The following is a 20,670-nucleotide window of genomic DNA, read 5'->3' on the forward strand; positions in this document are numbered from 1 at the left end:
AGGACATAAACATACACCGTATCTGCGTATTCCTCATTACTGTAGACGTGTGGCATTGTTAGCAGCGCTTGTACGAACACAGTTAACACCGTAGACTGCACAACTAATCCATCAGTCGCCGGTACCTTACACAATGCGGCTTGTCCATTATAATTATCCGGGCTGTTATGCCGTGGTCGGTTGATGAATTCTGAGGTGATTCCCAACGTTTCGTCTCCGACTGCGGGAGACATCTTCAAGGGGGTCCGTAGCTTGATGGAAGGTCCAACACACACACTGGCTCGCTACTGACTGCCGCTAAATTCCGTGTCCGCGCGCCCCCGCGCCGCGGCGTGACGTCACGTGTTTTGAAAACGTCAGTGCAATTGGCCGCTGTCCGTCGCCGTCGATCGCCGTTGCCATCACCCAGTAGTGGACGAGTGGTACACATCTTCTTTAACCCTCCTCCTTTCGGTTGAAATTATTTGGGTGTTTAGCGATTTCGATTGCCTCCGTGTAAAGCCTTTCGTAGTATCCGCTCGTGGCCGCTAGTACTTGCGTCTCCTCGAAACGAATATTGTGCTTCCCTGGCTGGAAAGCATGCTCCGCAACAGCTGATCGTTCCGTTTCTCCTCTTCTACAATTTCCCTTGTGCTCTTCCAAACGTTTAGAAACAGTTCTTTTGGTGGTACCCACATAAACATCACCACAGCTGCATGGGATCCTATACACTCCAGATTTTTCCAATGGTTTGCGAGCGTCCTTGGCAGGCCTAAGGTATTCCTGTATCTTCCTGGTGGGCTTGTAAATTACGGTAATATTCCGCTTCGTCAAGATTCTCCCTATTCTTTCCGTTACATTTTTAACAAACGGCAGGAAAACCTTAGATTTTGCAGTAGCCTGTACGTCAGTATGATTTCTGCGTGGCTGCCTCAACGCACGTTTTATTTCGGCGGACGAATATCCGTTCTTCGTTAGTGCATTGTGGAGATGTTCCAACTCAGCGTCGAGCAACTCAGGTTCATAAATATTTCTAGCTCTGTCCGCTAACGTCTTGATAACACCCCGCTTCTGTTGTGGGTGGTGGTTCGAATCCCGGTGCAAATAACGGTCCGTGTGCGTGGGTTTGCGGTACACTGAGTGGCCCAAACTACCATTTTCGTTTCTAAACACAAGCACATCGAGGAAATGTAGTTTGCCGTCTACCTCCTCCTCCATTGTAAACTGAATTCTTGAGTTTTTACTGTTCAGATGTTCGTGGAACCGGCTTAGTTCCTCCCTACCATGTCTCCACAACACAAACGTGTCATTCACGTATCGGAACCATACATTTGGTTTCTTGCTGGCAGTACCTAAGGCCTGTCCTTCGAATTTCTCCATAAAGAAGTTTGCAATTACGGGACTTAGGGGGCTTCCCATAGCCACGCCATCCGTTTGCTCATAAAACTGTTCATTCCACTTGAAGTATGTGGTAGTCAAACGACACTTAAACAGCTCTAAGATATCGGCAGGAAAAATTCGATCCAGCTGTTCCAATACATCATTAAGTGGAACCATGGTAAACAGCGATACCACATCGAAGCTGACCAATATGTCCTCCGGCTGGACCACTATGCCATTCAATCTGCTGATGAAATGTGTCGAATTCTTTATATACGAGTCCGAACGGCCCACATGTGGTTTTAACAGCGTAGTCAAAAACTTGGCTAACGAGTAGGTGGGCGAACCAATGGCACTTAGTATCGGTCTTAACGGAACATTTTCTTTATGAATTTTGGGCAATCCATAAAGCATCGGTGGTAGCGCAACCGAACTGCAGAGACCTTTCTGTACACTCTCTTCAATGGAGGACTTTTTTATTAACCGCGACACAGTTCTGAGAACGTTGTTAGTGGGGTCCTTACTCAGCTTCCTATATGCTTGCGGATCCAGTAGATCCGTAATTTTTCTCTGATAGTCGGCCACATCCATAACCACCGTTGCTCTTCCTTTGTCAGCTGGGAGAACCAAAATACTATCGTCGTCATTCAGGAGTTTTAAAGCTCTTCTCTCACCCACAGTTATATTACTTTTCGGCGGTTTGCGGCTTACACGGCACAAATGCGCAAACAACGGGTGATTGTACTACGCACGTCACATGACCATAATACGTGGAAGGTTGCATAGCGTAAACATGGCATGCACCCGTGCATTGTTTGCAAGAAAATCCCGTTACGATCTATTTGTATTGCGTATACGTTCGTGTTGTGCACATCATAGCAAAATTAAAGTTCCTTCCAATAGCCGTACCTCCCTAGCAAAGCGTTTGCAGAACTATGTTCATATAACATTTTTTGTTCAGAATTACTAGTACTATCACTGTTTAAAATATTGACCTTTCCTCCCAAACAGCCTGTATAAGTAGATGGCCCACTTCAGTTAAACACATATCAGCTGTTAGTGACAACGTTATGGATCAAAATAAAAGTAAATACATTGTACAGTTCTCGCAGTGCGTCACCCAGAATACACACACTGAAACTGTAGATCACAAATTCGTGATTTCTGATCTTTCTTATACGGAATGCGACCAAGATCTTGGAACTATCGAAGAGGGTGCCAGGGAAAGTCCTTGGAGTTTTGTACCTCATGAATGGACATTACTTATTTCCAAGGCCTGCAGGAAATGTAAGGTAATCCCGATTACTGACAATGATTTCATCACACTAATCGGATTCAATGATTATCTCAAGGATTGAGTGAAAGACTTGAGAAAAATGGAGTGGCTGCATTTTCAAACGAACTCGCCCTTCATCTTCTTCTATAGGGAATCCCTCAATTAAGAGCTGAAAGATTTTCAAAATGTTAATAACCAGAAACAACATCTCTGCGGCAGAAATATCAGTGTCTTCCCCGCTTTACAAATAAATAATGAAAAAGATAAGTAAAAATATCTTAGGTACAGAGATCTACTGACTCTCCTTCCCTTTGTGCCACCAGTACATCATGAGTTTTAGCAGAAACTTCCACACCACGAAGCTGCAAGAATACTGAAGCCAGTTAATCAAAATCGTGAATAAGTTTACTGTTATTCAGAAAATGAACATAACAGGATGTTGGGAACAGGCTCTGAGCAGAGTCACAGTCATGTTCAACTCAAGTAATAAGTTACTGCCTGCCATTAATGTCTTCCTATGAATGCCACTGCGCCTCATGATTTTTAATTAGTAATAAACGGTTAGTAACTGACAAAATTCAGCATTGATTGTTCTGGATAAGATAGGCAATAAAGCTTCAAAATTATTATTTTTTTCTCTCAGTTGTTCATGGTATTTTTTGTAGTGTCCCAACTCTGAATATCATTTACTCAAAACTATCTTTTTGTTACTTATACTGCTTGGCTTGTAAGGACCTAAATTAAAATGTCCCCCTGTATGGGAATATACATTGTGTATGTACGAGTGCAGGCTGTAGCCACATGGTTGATGCCACATGGAAGTTTGGGTGTGGCTATGGGGCACGCTTGGATAGCCTAATAGTAAGGCGTCTGCTCGCGATAAGAGGGAATTCCGGACTCGACTCCCAGGCCAGCACAAATTTTCACTGTCATCATTCCATTATACAGCTGCTATTTGACCATATTCGCAATTCCGATTATATTTCGTGTATTTCATAACGGCTGTAGTCGTAGGAAGTTCAATATCCTATCAGTTTCACCAGCCTGTCGTTTTAGTTTCATTAAACTCTCACATCTAGTGTGTGGTGAATTCCAACATTTTTATTGCAGTATATACCAGAGTGATCGTCTAGTGCAACCATTACAAACTCTTTTGATACGCTGATACAGGCTACAGAATGCAAGTAAAATCGCTGTATTTTTTATTAATAGTGAATTAATTAATACATTCGTGTTAAATAGTCAACTATTTCAGGCAGACATGACAAGAAAAGTCTTAAAGAAAGAAATTAACCAATATCATCAAATGTAATGTGACTAACAGTAAATTGTCTTTAAAGTTTTATATTCCATTTAAAAAGTAGCTATTTTTATACTTAAATATCATCAGCACTTTAATTATTATACTGTCAGGCATGACAAAGGACTTGGAATCGGAATGGACAATGATTTGAAAAAACATAATAACTAATCGAATTAAATCTGGCTATTCTGAGGATTATTTGCAGTGTAGCGCTTCTGAAAACCAATTATTTGTTATCATTGAATATAAATTTACGATATAGGAGATACATTCTGAAGATATTAGTCAAGACGGCTGCCGTCTGCAGAAGTGAAACGTGGCCGGAAAACAGTTCAGATCAGAAGAGAATAGAAGCTCTTGAATTGTCGAGGTACAGAAGAATGCTGAGGATTAGATGGCCCGATCGGCAACTAATGAACATGTATTGAATCTAGTTGCCCAGAAAAGCCCATTATGACACAGCCTGACTAAAAGAAGGGATTAGTTTATAGGAAACATACTGAGACATCAAGGAATTGTGACTTTGGTAATGGAAGGAAGTGTAGGGCGGGACGAGTGGAAAGATTTGTAGAGAGAGAACACAGCTTGACTGCGGTAAGCAGGTTCAACTGGATGTGGGTCGCAGTAGTTACACAGAGACGGACACGCTCAACCTACTTCCGACAGCTGTGGTGGCAGACCAGCCTACGGACTGGAGACGACCACGTGATCCCTGCTTTCACCATGCAAAGTCAGCTAAGTCACATTTGTTTAAGTAGTGTTACCAAGCTAACAAAACTGTCACTGTTTAAAGACTCTTCCCTATTAACTAGTGTGGAATCTGTTTTTCAGCCAAAAATGAAGTTGTTAAGAGTGGCTTTTCAACGCCAACTGATTTTTGTAGGTGAAGTACACGCGGTTCGGATGAAAATGGAAGTTAACGCCAAGTTGTCGAAGAAACGAGACATGTACCTGCAGATGTTTGTTTTTCTATATTTTCAACTCGATAATATGTTGTTTGGGTTGTGATGCAAGGGTGATGCCTTTCCTGGAAAACATATGAGTGTGAAGGCGACAGTATTTCTTTATACAGTAGTTACATCTAATAACCAAGTAATTCCACAAAAAGCTCTGGCTAACGCTGCTTATCTAAACGTGAATGATTTCATTAACGTTCAGATGTTCATTCTGAACTTGTGGCGTCTGACAGCCATTCATGAAAATGAGTCCCAAATGTCCAACAGTGTCATACCTACCAGGGTGTGCACATACACAACGAAAATATCGCTCTACCAAGGAACACAAAAGCTTCCAATGTATAGAAAACACAAGTACTCCAGAAAATTAAATTTTTTTCTAACGTGTAAACACGTTCCAAGGGGTAGCAAAATCATGTACCCAGAAACAAACTACTGAAACTTAAAAGCGCTGCAGTGGAGAAGTATTTCTCAGTACCCTACTTATCGGTCTGTCTGGTTCATTATAACTCTACCGCACACCAATAATCAGACCACGAAGTCATATTAAGAAGAAGTATTATTACAAGCCAATTACAAATAAAATACATTTTGATGTTAAAGCTATTAGAAGCTAACACAAATTTCAATTTTCAAGGTAAGAAAAATTGTTAAGACATAAATGAACACATTTAATTTGCCAGTATCACGTGTTCCATGGTAGAGCACCTTCAGTTTCAAGGTACAACATGATGCATGTCCGACGAAGAATAGCTTAACCATACACAGGTTACGTAAGTAGTTTTAAAAATGCATAGAATTTAACTTGTAGTAAGATTGTGTAACAAGAATTAATAATATTTTCCAAATAGATTTAATATAATCATGAAACAGCAGTTACAGTTGTATAACTCTACATATTTACAAATGCACCAAAACCGATCTCCTGTCTAGCAACAACAAAGACTAAAGAAAATGGTGGAAATTGCTTATAGTGGTCTTTAGTGCTCATTCCTGCGCGTGTTATTCTAATACGAGTCACTAGTCTGAAGTACATACCAAAAACCATGATACGTTCCTAGTTACAGTGTCCTCTAGGTGCAACACTTTCCTTTACTGCAGTTAGGTAGCCGGCCGTTGTAGCCGAGTGGTTCTAGGCGTTTCAGTCTAGAACCGCGCTACCGCTACGGTCTCAGGTTCGAATCCTGCCTCGGGCATGGATGTGTGTGATGTCCTTAGGTTAGTTAGGTTTAACTAGTTCTAAGTTCTAGGGGACTGATGACCACAGATGTTAAGTCCCATAGCGTTCAGAGCCATTTGAACCATTTTTTTTTTTTTTTTTTTTTTTTTGCATTTAGTTACGTGTCTGAAAGTGAACTAAGGATGTGCACTTACCTTCAGTGGTACCCCAGCCTGCGATCACACCAGTTTCTCCCTCGTAAGTGTTATCGACCTCGAGAGAAGAAGGCAAAGTCACGAGCTGGATGTAGCCTTGAGGACAAAAAGTAACATATCACGTTTACAATATGTTGTATCTGTATTCTGTAAATGTGGAATGTTGTATCTAACTAAGGACATGAAATGAAACACTTCAACTCCACAATCTGCACGTTAGTTTCCCAATATGTCATAACAGCAATACCGTGAGATGGTAATGTAGGTGGTCAAAATAATAATGGCAGACATTACAAGATAGTCACCAACGAAACCATACTTAGTAAGAAGCACTGTTATTAAGTGATGAACCTTGGAATACACTACAGCCACCTATGTACCGCTTCCTGTTAGGTCATATTTTGAACTGGTATGGATAGTGGTTAGCTACTTTCTTTCCCTCTTCCCTAACATTCTATTCTTGACCGTCTTAGTAATATAGAAAGCAGAATGAGTGCGAATATATGTCAGCACAGGAAAAAAGATTATAAAGGTTTTTTTCTAATATAAACGTCATGACTGACATGCGTACTGTGAATTCTGAGACAAGTAAGAGTATGGTTGTCTGTAAAACAACGGACTTTCAAAATGGCTATTGAAAGGAAATTTAAGAGCGGCATCTGTAGAGCTTGGGAGCTAGTTAAGAATATTGCCTGAAAAGGGGGACCTTATAGCTTAAGCTAAGGAGTTATCTGGCCGGAAACCAGAGATTCATTCATATTAATTATGCACATAAAATGTGCAACATAGTTTCAGTTATTTAATTGCTGAACAAATATTCCAGCTCAATAACTTAGTGTACAATATATGTGTCACTCCATCAAAATCTTGTTTAACCTCAGAGCTACACCATCAGCACGGTGTTAAGCACAATGAAACTTCAAGTTCCATTAAAAGATTTATTGCTCTGTGAGCGATTATGTTAAATAAATGTTTGGTTCAACAGCCACACTTATAAGTACATGTGCACTGGTAGCAATGTACGAACTAAGTACTAGTGTGGCCGTAATACTATTCACTGGCAACGCCATAAGTGACGGAGTTGACTCAGAACAGTATGTGATTCTGGGAGGCAGGCTACTGGAGAATGTTGCCAGTTGGTTTGGACGGTATGTCTCCTGTCAAATATGGTATACTCAATGGTAGATTAGCGGAAAATCTTAACCAACTATCAGAAGTCATGGTGAAATAGTTATTGTGAATTCTGCAACTTCAGTGGGGCTTTTTCATAAAACTCTTGCTCGAAACCGTATCTTCAGATCTGAGAAGACTGTAATACAACAGAAAATCTGATTAAAAATAGAGAGAGATTATCTTAACACTTTACTTATACATCTGCATTTAGACAAATCGATTACTGTCCAGGCAGTTCAACATACAATTGAGTTGAGCAACCGTTAAATGTTGAGCTGACTAAGGGCAAGGACTGTTCTAAGTAGATGGAACTGAGGCAGAACAATACTAAATGGGAACTCGAGTTGAGAAAAGACAAGGTCAACCAATGTCAATTTTTTTCTGTGAGTGTAATGCATATATAGAGACAAGACAGTTAGCCAGTTGTGTGACACTATTTTATTTAGTGGTGCTGATAATGCAACTTAGCAGACAGAGTTAAAGAAATTCATAGAGGGCAATGACTGTAGAAATAGATGAGTTGTGTGCAAAAATGAGAGAGTTATTTGCTACTGCAATTGGGTTTATTTCTGTAAAAACACCTTAAAAACATGAAAAATATCTGTAATATTCTTTCAGCACTACGTGCAACCCAAAACATAGAGATAGGCAACAATCCTCAGGAGACACTGGTAGCTGAAGTAAGAAATTATCTGAATGCAATCAGTCAATAGCGAGTCATTGGAGGCTCCGGCTTCCAAGAGAAAATTCTGAACGTTCTCCTAAATGTTCTCATTGGAATCCAGTTTCACCTTGTTCTCTTTTGAGCAGTTAGTTGTACATATCCAGTACTATGTTCCACAGGATAAGTTGGAAACCTCGCTTTAATATAATATTGATATACACTGAAGAGCCAAAGAAACTGGTACACCTGCCTACTATCATGTACAGCCTACACGAGTACGAAGGAGTGCCGCAACACGACGTGGCATGGACTTGACTAATGTTTGAAGTAGTGCTGGAGGGAGGTGACACCATGAATTCTGCAGGGCTGTCCACAAATCCATAAGAGTACGAGGGAGCTGAAATCTCTTCTGAGCAGCACGTAGCAAGGCAGCCCTCAAGAATGTTCGTATCTGGAAAGTTTGGTGGCCAGCGGAAGTGTTTAAACTCAGAAGAGTGTTTCTGGAGCCACTCTGTAGGAATTCTGGTCGTGTGGGGTGTCGCATTGTCCTGCTGGAATTGCCCAAGTCTATTGGATTGCACCTCGGCAGGAATTCTGGTCGTGTGGGGTGTCGCATTGTCCTGCTGGAATTGCCCAAGTCTATTGGATTGCACCTCGGCAGGAATTCTGGTCGTGTGGGGTGTCACATTGTCCTGCTGGAATTGCCCAAGTCTATTGGATTGCACCTCGGCAGGAATTCTGGTCGTGTGGGGTGTCACATTGTCCTGCTGGAATTGCCCAAGTCTATTGGATTGCACCTCGGCAGGAATTCTCGTCGTGTGGGATGTCACACTGTCCTGCTGGAATTGCCCAAGTCTATTGGAATGCACAATGGAGATGAATAGTTGCAGGGGATCAGATACGATGCTTACGTACGTGTCATCTTTCAGGCTCGTACCTAGACGCATCAGGTGTCCCATATCACTCGAACTGCACACGCCCATTTCATTACAGAGCCTCCACCAACTTGAACTGTCCCCTGCTGACATGCAGGTTGTCTCCATATCCGTACATGTGCATGCGTTCGATACAGTATTAAACAAGGCTCTTCCGTCAAGGCAACATGTTTCCAGTCATCAACAGTCCAATGTCGACGTTGATGGGTCCAGGCGAGGCATAAAGCTTTGTGTCGTGCAGTTATCAAGGGTGCACAAGAGGGGCCTCGGCTCCAAAAGCCCATATCGATGATGTTTCGTTGATTGGTTCGCACGCTGACACTTGCTGATGGCCCAGCATTGAAATCTGCAGCAATTTGCAGAAGCGTTGCTCTTCTGTCATGTTGAACGATTCTCTCAGTCGTCGTTGGTCCCATTCTTGCAGGATCTTTTTCTGGCCGCCGCGATGTCGAAGACTTGATGTTTTACCGGATTCCTGATATTCACGATACACTCGTGAAGTGATCGTACGGGAAAATCCTCACTTCACCGCTATCTCGGAGATGCTGTGTCCCATCGCTTGTGCGCTGACTATAAGAGCACGTTCAAACTCACTTACATCTTCATAACCTGCCATTTTAGCATCAGTAAACGATCTAGCAACTGCGCCAGGCACTTGTTGTCTTCCATGGGCGTTGCCGACCGCAGCGTCGTATTCTGCCTGTTTACATACCTCTGTATTGGAATACGCATGCCTAAACCAGTTTCTTTGGTGCCTTAGTATAAACAAATAACCTGACATCATCGAATAATCGGATATATATATATATATATATATATATAAAGACAGCGTAAAATTGTGTTGAGTAAACCACAAACTGAAAGAAAATCGGTGATTAGTGTATCAAAAATTAATTATGAGGCTCAGATGACAAACACCGTTATCCCAGACTGCCGTCAGTGACATTTTTCGTTCTAACACTATCTTCTCTCTCTCTCCCTCCCTCTCCCTCTCTCTCTCTCTCTCTCTGTCTCTCTAAAACTCTCTCTTTACACACTCTCTCTTGTAAACTCTCTTTCAGACACTCTCTATCACTATGAAGAAAGAACGCTTCGTTATCTTTGCGCCACTCACGGTTCAAAGGAGCGTCGCTGGGCAGGAATACAACACCCACGTCATAACTGGCATAGGAAGCTACCAACTCGGTGGACTGTGGGCGCGCCTGGGCCCAACTGGATTGCACGATCCAGGCGGTGGATTCGTCCTGACTTCTGTGGATGCCTCCCAGGCGGACGGTCCACGTCTGGTACCTGAGAAAATAAAGTTCCTGTATCCAGTTGCGAAACATGCTAAGAGCTTTTTAATTTTTTTCCGTGGAGCTGGTGAAAATCACGTCTAAAGATACTCGAAAGCTGTTGAAAAGTCACGTGATGACTGGGTGTTGTGTGATGTCCTTAGGTTAGTTAGGTTTAAGTAGTTCTATGTTCTAGGGGACTGATGACTATAGATGTTAAGTCCCATAGTGCTCAGAGCCATTTGAACCATTTTTTTGTTGAAAAGTCAACCACTCCCTGTCAATGTGTATTAGCAGCTATTTTATGTATCTACAGATACGCCCAAATAGAATAAAAGTACCAAGGAAGCTCCTTAAATGGTGTCCTTCTGAGTTTCGCATCATATAAGTTATTTTTTTAGTCAGTCATTTGTAAGTGGAGTATTTCACGAATATTGTCTATATGTTGAAGTAAAGCCTCCACTTAAGAACGGAAATCCAAAAATATAATCAAATTTCCGTCCAGTTTGTCTTCTGCCAGTATTCTCTAAATTCTTAGGGAAGGTAATATACAGTCGGCTTTTGAACAACCTGACTACAAATAATATATCGTCATGTCAGAGTTCGGATTTATAAAGGGTTCAGAAACTGAGGAGTCTTTTAACAGATATTATGAGAATGTACTTTCGTTTGTCTCAGTGGACTGGTGCACGACTTTCAATTGGACACCGCTGTGACGAATTGTGTGTTCCTAACCAATCCCAGTAATCCTACTACGGGAAGGGAAGCTGCAAATTGAAGAGGAATGTGAACCATGTGTGGTTCTTAGCTAATCTTCACATCACTGAGTTGTGAATATTAGGTTGAGGGCAGATGCAAAAATTTCAGTGCTGCAACCATTATTCGATCCTGCAATCTCTGTTTCGGTCCACATGCGTTATCAGTAGCTTGACCTTAAAAAGTGAAACGAAAATTTACAGTGATTAAAGACGAATAACATGAAAATGTCTCTGTGAGGAGAGTTATGATTGTCCACAAAGTTGCTAACCAGAATTTAATAAAAGTTTATGCTTCTTGAAAAATTAGTTATATTTTCTCATTGTGTCGGTATTAGATATGCCTTTAAGTGATTTTTCAAATATACGTTTTTTATTACTGTTCCATCTAGTTTAATTTATCTGTAAAAAAGAACAGAGCAATTAAGAGGTCAAGTTTTGATAGAAGTCCTTGTAATATGAAAGGCATAATGAATGTATTAACTTTTCTTATGTTCTGAAAATTACTGTGTATACCTCTATTTAGTAGATCATTTCATTTTCATACTATAGCCAGAAGTTTGGTGTATATTTACTATAATGCATTTACCTTGTATTGGGATTCCCTAAGGATTAATTCTGTCATTACTGTTGAAGTTATGATTAAAATGGAAACGTGTAAGGATGAAAACGGAGGGTATTTGAAAAATAGTCAGATATTAAACTGTGAAAGCAGTGCACAGTAGTATATTGGATACAGCGGAAATACAATCAGCTATGATGAGTCTTATGTATAGGAAAACCACCCTCCCTAACTATTATTTCAGTCAGAGTTTGGAGGAATTAGTGTGTATCTAGTATGGAGTAAGATATGCATAGAGAGAGAACAGACAATGTTTAGGTACAAAACTTCGTTATTTAAATTGGTAATGAAGCAGAAAAAAGTATGCTATCTTTTGTGAAGGTATGATGTAGTAAAAGGTATAGTACATGAATGAGAATTAATTATGATGAAACACAGTGAATTGCTAGGATGTAGTGAGAATTATTGTGGAATGAATTAATGATGACTCAGGGATATGAAAGTGGTGAATAATGATTATAATCACACTGACGATGAAGTTGATGATGTTAATGATAATGGCGATGATGATGATTTATTAGCTATTATATACGAAAAGAAATGAGGTATATATTAACCAAATAATTTGTTTCAGTTCTGTGAGGATGAGAGTAGTGCTAGATTCCACAAGAATATATTTCTCTTACAAATATTTACAGATAATTTTGCCATTTTAGTATTCATATGAGCAATTTAGTCTCACATTAGCTCTCATTTGCGTCTTCCTAGCACCCATGCATCTATTTTATTACTTACTCCTGTACAAATCTCATATATACTGAGTAATTAAGAATTTAAAATAATTAGTATATATTGTTTCAAAACTCGTAAATATTGATAAGTAAAACTGTTGAGTATAAAGTTTATTTCATTTTTCACTAGACACTTTCTGTACTTACAGTCCCTGCAAAGACTAAGCACAGCATTTTGACCTGATTTTTACACACTTAGATTTTTACATGTGTTATGTACTATTACAGAAAATATGTACCACAAACAGTACCTGGTGGTACAGTCCAAACTGGAACTAGATAATGAAATCAGAAAATAGAACCTGCCCATAATGACCAATAACATAGATACAAATTAAAAGTAAAAACAAATGAAGAAAAAAATTAATGTGGAAATTGGCTAACCTTGGAGGATGGCAATGAAGTTATTTGTTAAGAGCAATGCCAGATGAATAATCTCAAGAATGGAAAAACTGATTGTGGAAAAGGTGAAGACATGAATGGCAACAATAACTGTCATACAAACCCTATGCAATTTGTGAAAGAAATTGAAGACATTTATAAATACTAAAATTGCTATACAAGAATGAGAAGCCACATAGATACTAGACTAGAGTGTGAAAAGAATGTGTCTCCTTCTTACTATAGTTTTCTTGAAAAACTGGGAAGTCTAATAATCAACGTAATGCTTAGATTTGTTTAATAATAATGATTATAATTATGTTACGATGTATGCAAGGTAACTGCAGCAGGTGTATGAAAATATCAGTTGGATTTGGTTTCAATCATCATGAAGAAAAACCAATGTTATGTAATTTATCTTTGTTTGTTTGCATGTAGCCCATAATGAAAACTGTATGATTACCGCTCATACAGTATATGTTTCAGTGTTTACGTTCTAAGATCTTTGGTTTTCCAGACATCTGCCCCTCTGTTGGAAAAAAACCCGGCTTTCCTCACGTAAATTTCCGTAATAAATATCAATTTCTCGCAAGTGAGTTTTCTATGCATATGTGTCGTGTTTCGTTGACGGAGTGCTGAAGGAAACAGAATGTATTTTTAAAACCCACGTAGAACTTGAATAACAAAATGTTCATGTACTTTGGGAGTAACCAGAAACTTCGTTATTTAAGCGTGTCAGCGTGCTGGAGTCAGACAATAGCTTTTCCAAAGAACCGAGGGTTGACCCACAGTGGGCCATTGAATTATTTCTGTCACTTTTCGGGTCCTGCCCCGCTACTCTCTGCTCTGACTGACTCGTAAACGCAGAAAATGAAAAGCTTTACCAGGGCTTAGTACCCACATTAAACATTAATTCCCACTATAGATGGCTGCATATTGCGTTCATATGACAAATGGAAACAAGTGGGTTACGACGTAGAATATCGCCAAGCATAGTAATGCACCGCTGTCTTCAAAGCAATCTTCAAGTTCAGGACCAAATGTATAACTACATAAATGTGTATTCATTTATTTAAAAGCATCTTTTATTATTAATTTTAAGCAACTTGATTATGGGTTCATAACGAAATGTAAAGATCGACCCCAAAAACACATTTTTAGCAGAATTACAAAAATTAATTTTACTTGAGACGATCTAGGTTTTCTGTTCGTTGCCAGTTCTATATTGTTAGTGTTACAAAGATATTACGCACAATTTCTTCTGCACTAATCAAAGTGTGAACAACCAGCACAGAAATTAAGTGTAATTCGAAGTGTCAGTATATTACAACGAAATTTAGTAACGGTGTGGGCCTATCTGATAGATCACTTCATCGATGTCTCGTTATTTCGCGATTGCACGTTCTTTGTTTCACAGAACACGACAAGACAGTATTGATGTCTTTGAAATCGCAACACTAGAAAAGCCACTAGAAAAGAGTCCTTGAACTCGAAATCCACATTCTCACATGGCACTATTTCTTTAAAGGTGCATCTGTACCAGTATCATAGTGTTTGTAAGATGTTACCTGAAGAAATGCAAAATGTGCATCTTTCTGCGAATCTGATGTGTAACGATAGATGAAGAAGAACTCAATACTTGGTTTTGGTCTTTTATCTTTCCAACTTGCACTGAATGCAAGCATTTGAGGAACGGAACATCCATACCAGCTGTGAAATTCCACTGTGTAACAACATTACGTATGAGATTCGTGTGCAATGTCAGATAGGAGAATATTTCTCAGATGCGTCCAAGGCTCATTTTTATGAACACCATTCTTGAACAAATAAGTTTTAGAAAGAAAGCATATGTCGTATTTACAATTTGTCACCAAATGGTACATCGTTTAAGAAATGTAAGTACAAGTTCAGTACCATGAATTGCATAATGGGAATTTCTTCCATGAGGTTGAGTGACTGAACACCTTGAAATTGATTGGATGTGAGCTTTCTGATTTTATTTACTTGAATTTGCTGATATATTGTTATATGCTTGTAATCAGTTCGTACAGACATTTCAAATATCTGTAATCGTTTAATAACACCTGATATAAGAGTCAAGTACTGAAATATAATAAGGAATACGCTAAGGCTCTGAAATTATTCTGTGATCACTATCAACTCTTAACTCATGAGATGTGGTCTCTCAGACCGCGCGAGAATTGTCAAACTCTCTCTCGAAGGTAAGTTCTGGGCTTCACTTTCCTTCCCTAAGTCGCCAACTTTAACGTTTTATTGCTGGTTGCATTATCGCCTTCTCTGTTTGTTGTTGACACATGCTGGGGTCACTTACAGCGCCCATTGTGAACTACGTACCTGTTTTCCTAGTAACGCACAAAATTTGTCATTTTTGACGATTCTCTATTATTCCAACCTCATATAGTCTGCAGAAAGAACAACACCTGATTTTATCATGGTGATTGTTTCTCCCTATTTAGGTCGGGTCAAGAAAATATTTTCGCATTTGGGGAAGAAAGTTGGTGATTGGAATTTCGCAGGAAGATAAACCTGCAACGAAGAGCTCCTCTATTTTAATGATGTCCACCCCAAATTCTGATTCATTTCGGTGACACTCTCTGCCCTATTTCTCGATAATACAAAACGTACTGCCCTTCTTTGAACTTTTTCGATGTACTCCGTAAATTGTATCTGATAAGGATCCCACACTGTGCAGCAGTATTCTAAAAGAGGACAGACAATTGTAGTGTAGGCGGTCTCCTTAGTAGAAGAAAGGTTTACTTTAGATGATATTAAAAATGTTGAAGAATTGCTGGCTAGCCAAATAAATGCTTATATGTCGAGAATTTCAGTTCAGTTCTGTAGTGGTCCTGAGAAAGAAATAAAGATATATCTGTATAAAGATCACAACAATTTTGCTGTAATTAACAACATGAAGGCTTTTTTGGAATTTGCATATTTTTTGTAATAAATGTAATAAGCCACAGAACATCAAGTACAAACAAAATTTCAAAACAGAGAGAAAAATCTGTATACTATGCAATGGTCCAGAACACGAAACTGTTTAAAACAAGATATGCTGTAAAAACTCCAATAGATACTGTTCTAATGAAGAATGCTTAGAAAATCACCAAGAAGTTTATGAAACAGCTTATAAATGTGTAAGATGTAAAAAGACTTGTTTGAGATCTAAAGAAGATAAATGTGGCTTTGAACTTCACAGAAACTGCAATCAAGCAGTAAAAATTGAAAATCATAAGTGTTACATGTAATAAAGATTGCAAAAAGTTGGTATCTGTGAAAGAAAATTTGGTGAGGATTTTATAGTCCAAGGCTGCCCAAATTGTAGTAAAGGTGGTTGCTATAATAATGGTGAATTCCATGAGTTTTATGTTTGTCAATGTTGGGAATGTAATAGAAATAGTTGCTGGTAAGCAGTTTGAGTACTGTGAAGATGGATTTTCTAGGAAAGTGAATTGTACCTATACAGAAACATACATGTCGTTTGATTATGAAGCTCAACAAGAAGCTGGTATACATATTCTGAATCTCATAATATTTCACAATTTTAAAGCTGGTGATGTTAATAAATTTAAGACAAATGAAGAATTCTGTAGTTAGATGATATTTGAAAAAAAACCAAGTATTATACATTCATAACTCATTGTACTAAGGGATTCGATTCAAAGTTCAGTTTGAAGTACTGTGTTGAAAATACAATAAAACCATACACAGTCTATACAGGAACTAACTAATGTTATTGGAGCTCAAACAATTACGTTTAAAAATTGTATATATCAGTAATTTTGTACTAGGACCTCTAAATAGTTTGCAAAAACATTTTATTTGAAAGAATTGGAGAAGGGATATTTTCCACATTTATACAATACACAGGAAAATGGAAATTGCGTAGGACCAATTCCAGATATTCGATATTATTGTGTTGACACTATGAAACCATAAGATAGTGAAGAATTTCTCAAATGACATAGGTCCAGAGTTAAGGAAAATTGTGTGTTCAATATGAAGAAGGAAATTGATGAGTACCATAATTCTGATATAGATAAGATAAGAAGGAGTTGTTAGGAATTAAGAAAACAGTTTCTAGAGAGAGCTAATATTGATCTAATCTGTTATTTAACAATTGCAGGTATTTGTATGGCTATTTAGAGATCTAAATATTTACCTAAAATACAATCACTGAATTGGATAAGGAACAAAAGAAAATTACAGTAAATAATGAATAGGTTAGTTGAATAGTTTGAACAATCATACTGTCTTTCATGTTCTTAATGGTGGAGAAGTAAAAATAGTCAGTAGAAGGATTTGATAAAGATATTAATACTGTAAACCAATATCATAGTTTTTTACATGGTTTTCAAAAATGTTGTAAAAGTCAGATGATTAACAATAAAAATAAAGAAACAATGGATGACCTCTTATAAAAGACTTTAACAAGAAGTGCAGAAATAAGAAATGTGGGATATAATTTAGTGGAGATGTGGGAATGTGATTGGCTCAACTCAGCAGATTATAAAAAGCTTAAGATATTAAAACAGTTATCTGAAATTGTTGGCTCATTGAATTCAAGAAATGCTTTTTATGGTGGTTGAAAAAATGCAATAAACTTAAGAGTTAAAGCAGATGGTGTTAGTACAAAAATAAGATTTCATGATGTGTGCTGTCTTTATCGAACTGTAAAACATTATGGTTACTATCCCAAACGACATGAAACAAAAATATATAGGCCAAGATATTATTTTAAAAATTGGTATGGATTTATGAAATGTAAACTATTGGTAGCTAAAGGCTTGTATCATCCTGTTTTACCAGTACAAATAAATGAAAAACTGTTGTTTCCTTTGTGTGTCAGATGTGCACAGGAACAATTAAGTAAATACAATCACAACAATGAAGAAAGAAGTTTTATTGGAAATTGAGTAACTGACGAAGAATAGTTGGCTGCATTAATTGGATATAAAATTTTAGATGTCCTTTAAGCATGGAATTTTAGATACAAAAGCAATATGTTGTTTAAAACGTGTGTGAAACATTTTATGAAAACTACATTAAAAGCAAGTCAACATGATTTTGAAAGTGATAAAGAGTATATCAAAACAACTAAAGAGAAATTGGGTATTGATTTACAACCTGACAGAATAACGGAAAATCACAGTGAATGAGCTGTTGCTAAGATGTGTCTTAAGTCATTATAGGGGAATTTTGGGCAAAGGCAAAATATGAGTCAAATAGAATATGTAACAAATTTACAATGATTTTATGAGATACTATTGGATGGTTGATTGGATAATATAGATACCAATTTCATTCATGATAATATATTCAGATGAAATATAATTTCAAGAACTATTATGTGGAAAATAACACAGCTACAGATATTTTTATAGCTGCATTTACTACATCAAATGCAAGGCTTAGATTGCATGATAGGCTAGATAAACTAGGAAAAAATGTTATACATTTTAATACCGATTCTGAAGTCTATATTGATGATGGTAAAGTCAATTTAGAGATAGGCTGCAGGCTCGGAGAATGGACTGATCAGTTAGGAGATAATAAATGGTAGCAAATTGGACTTCAACTGCCCTAAATCTCTAATTATTGAGTGAAATACTATTAAAAATAATGAATAGGTTTTAATATAATTTTGTATTATTTTTGGTAAATTACAAATCGCTACTTTTTTACAGCCATAAAAAAGAGAGAATTTGAGTTTTCAATATCCTCCCACATTTCTATATCAGTATCATCATAACTATAAAATCTTGTTTTGTATTCTTATTTATAAATTTGCTTTAATACATCAGTACTGTTGGTGTGCTCCTGACTTCAACAGTATATTATAATCAAGGATGGTCTAAAATATTCTTTGCAAACTTGTTTCTCTCTTAGCTTATTATTTATATAAACAAAAACAACAAATTTAAATTTATCCCACACATTAGTCATATATATACAGATTAAAAATTTAATTGTCTTTTCAAAATAGCGATTTAAAATCGCTATCTTCAAATATACATACATTTTTATATTTACTTTTATTGATGTAGTTTTTATATTTTATTTTTGTGGATGTGGAAATTTCATCATTAAATGAGCATTTTAGATGAAAATTATAGTAATAATCCAGACCTTCCGAGTGGAAGGTCTGAAATAAATAATCAAATAATTTGTTTCTGATGGGGGCAGGGATTGATTATTAAATAACCCCTTAGTGCCCCGAATTTACCCACTTACTACTCATTAATGGTTTGATCTGTAGCAAATGGCACTTTACATGCATGATAACTGAATTCACTAAAGTTTGGAAGCATAAAAATTTATGACCGACAAGTGGTTTCAATGCATGTGTGGTGCAGTCCTTCATCATTAAACACTGGCTGTGAGTTTTACTGTTTCGTACAAGTCTAGCTACATGAGTAGCCAACCGTTTTTATGTGCATGTAACTGGTTTCTCCAATAGGTAGTTATCAATTTTAAGTCTTGTTGATTTGTATTTTCAAAGAGTTCCCTTGGGTTTTAATTCCAGGTCGTCCTTCATGTGCACCTCACCGTGTCCTTGGTGAGCCAGAACTATTGCATCAACTGAGGACCGTTTTAAGAAGACTAAACACATGCTATTTTTATTCAAAAAGTGTTTTTTTTACATGGAACCCGATACTTAAATAAGAGCCTCAATCAAAGACTAAAATAAAATACGCTGAAACTGAAGATTTGTTGTTGTTAAATCTGCCTGAATATAGCAATTTTTAGCAAAACTCGACATCTCCATTTTTACAGATTCCACAAAACTCAAGTAATCCTCTTTTTATACCAGGTGGTTGAAACTTGAAACATGAAATTTAAAATCAATATTAAACCAACTGTTTACCAATCGTTCTTTCATGTTCAGCCACTGCTTTACTACAAGATAAGCTGTTGTAGTAAGCTCTTGTGGACATCTTTATTAAGATGTTAGAAGATTCAGAATTCTCTGAAACTGTTCAGGAGTTGAAAAGACCAATATAAAGGAAGAGTCATCAACGTCAAAAGAGTGAGAACGGCGCGATTGGCCCACAAATGAAGATCTGAATGTAGATTACAATCATACTGAAACAACAGAGAAAACAACAGTGGAAGGCATGGTGTTTGTATTTCGATGATCTTAACCATTTTAGAACTATCCTCTGGATGAATAAAACAAAAGTTGAACTGGATTATTGCTTAATACAATTAGTGTACACATATTAGACTTTTGTGAGCCAATAAATAATCAGAAGTTGTAAATGATATTAATCAACATTATTCAAACGATACATCCTGCAAAAAATTTCCAAAATAGCAGAGTAAAATAGAATAAAATTTCGCATAGAATGATCCTCTTAAGAAATAAAATCAGTTAAGCCATTCAGCCACACTCGATAGCCAAAAATTGACAGTTTTCACGATACTTGAACACCTGTAGCTGCAAAACGGTTGCTGCAAACTGAAGGGATGAAAGCTGTAGATACCAGTTTTGTGCGGAAAAAGAGCTCCTAAATTTTGAAATTCACTCACTCATTTGTAAAGATGTTAATAAAAGTTTGAAAGTATGTATAGCGATAAAGAAGAAAAATGCATGGAAATGTAGATTGTTCAGTTTTGTAAACATTCGAAATTTCAGACTTTTTCCTCAACAAAGGAGGTTAACGAGGAACTTCAATTATTCCTTCATCAATCCCTACCTATGTGGATGACCAGCATTTACTTTTAAATTTTTTGAATCAACAATATTCAGCATAGCTAAAAATTACCTCTTCCCCCTAACACTCTGTTATTGGTGCTTGTTGAGTGTTGTTACAATGACCCTCAATTTACTCTTTATTTTGCA

At 37.5% G+C, this 20,670-nt stretch overlaps 1 protein-coding gene across 1 annotated transcript in view; it reads right to left on the minus strand.

Moving 5' to 3' along the window:
* Positions 1-2,793: 2,793 nt before the first annotated feature.
* LOC126424660 (chymotrypsin-like) overlaps positions 2,794-20,670 on the minus strand; it is a 41,979-nt gene continuing 24,102 nt past the window's right edge. The window contains exons 3-5 of the mRNA XM_050087390.1: positions 10,155-10,330; positions 6,269-6,364; positions 2,794-2,804 (exon numbers count right to left, since the gene is read on the minus strand). Coding sequence (XP_049943347.1) covers positions 2,794-2,804; positions 6,269-6,364; positions 10,155-10,330 — 283 coding nt within the window. The remainder of the gene's footprint in view (positions 2,805-6,268; positions 6,365-10,154; positions 10,331-20,670) is intronic.

The sequence above is a fragment of the Schistocerca serialis genome, chromosome 10 (genome assembly GCF_023864345.2).
Source record: "Schistocerca serialis cubense isolate TAMUIC-IGC-003099 chromosome 10, iqSchSeri2.2, whole genome shotgun sequence".
Classification (NCBI taxonomy): Eukaryota; Metazoa; Arthropoda; class Insecta; order Orthoptera; family Acrididae; genus Schistocerca; species Schistocerca serialis.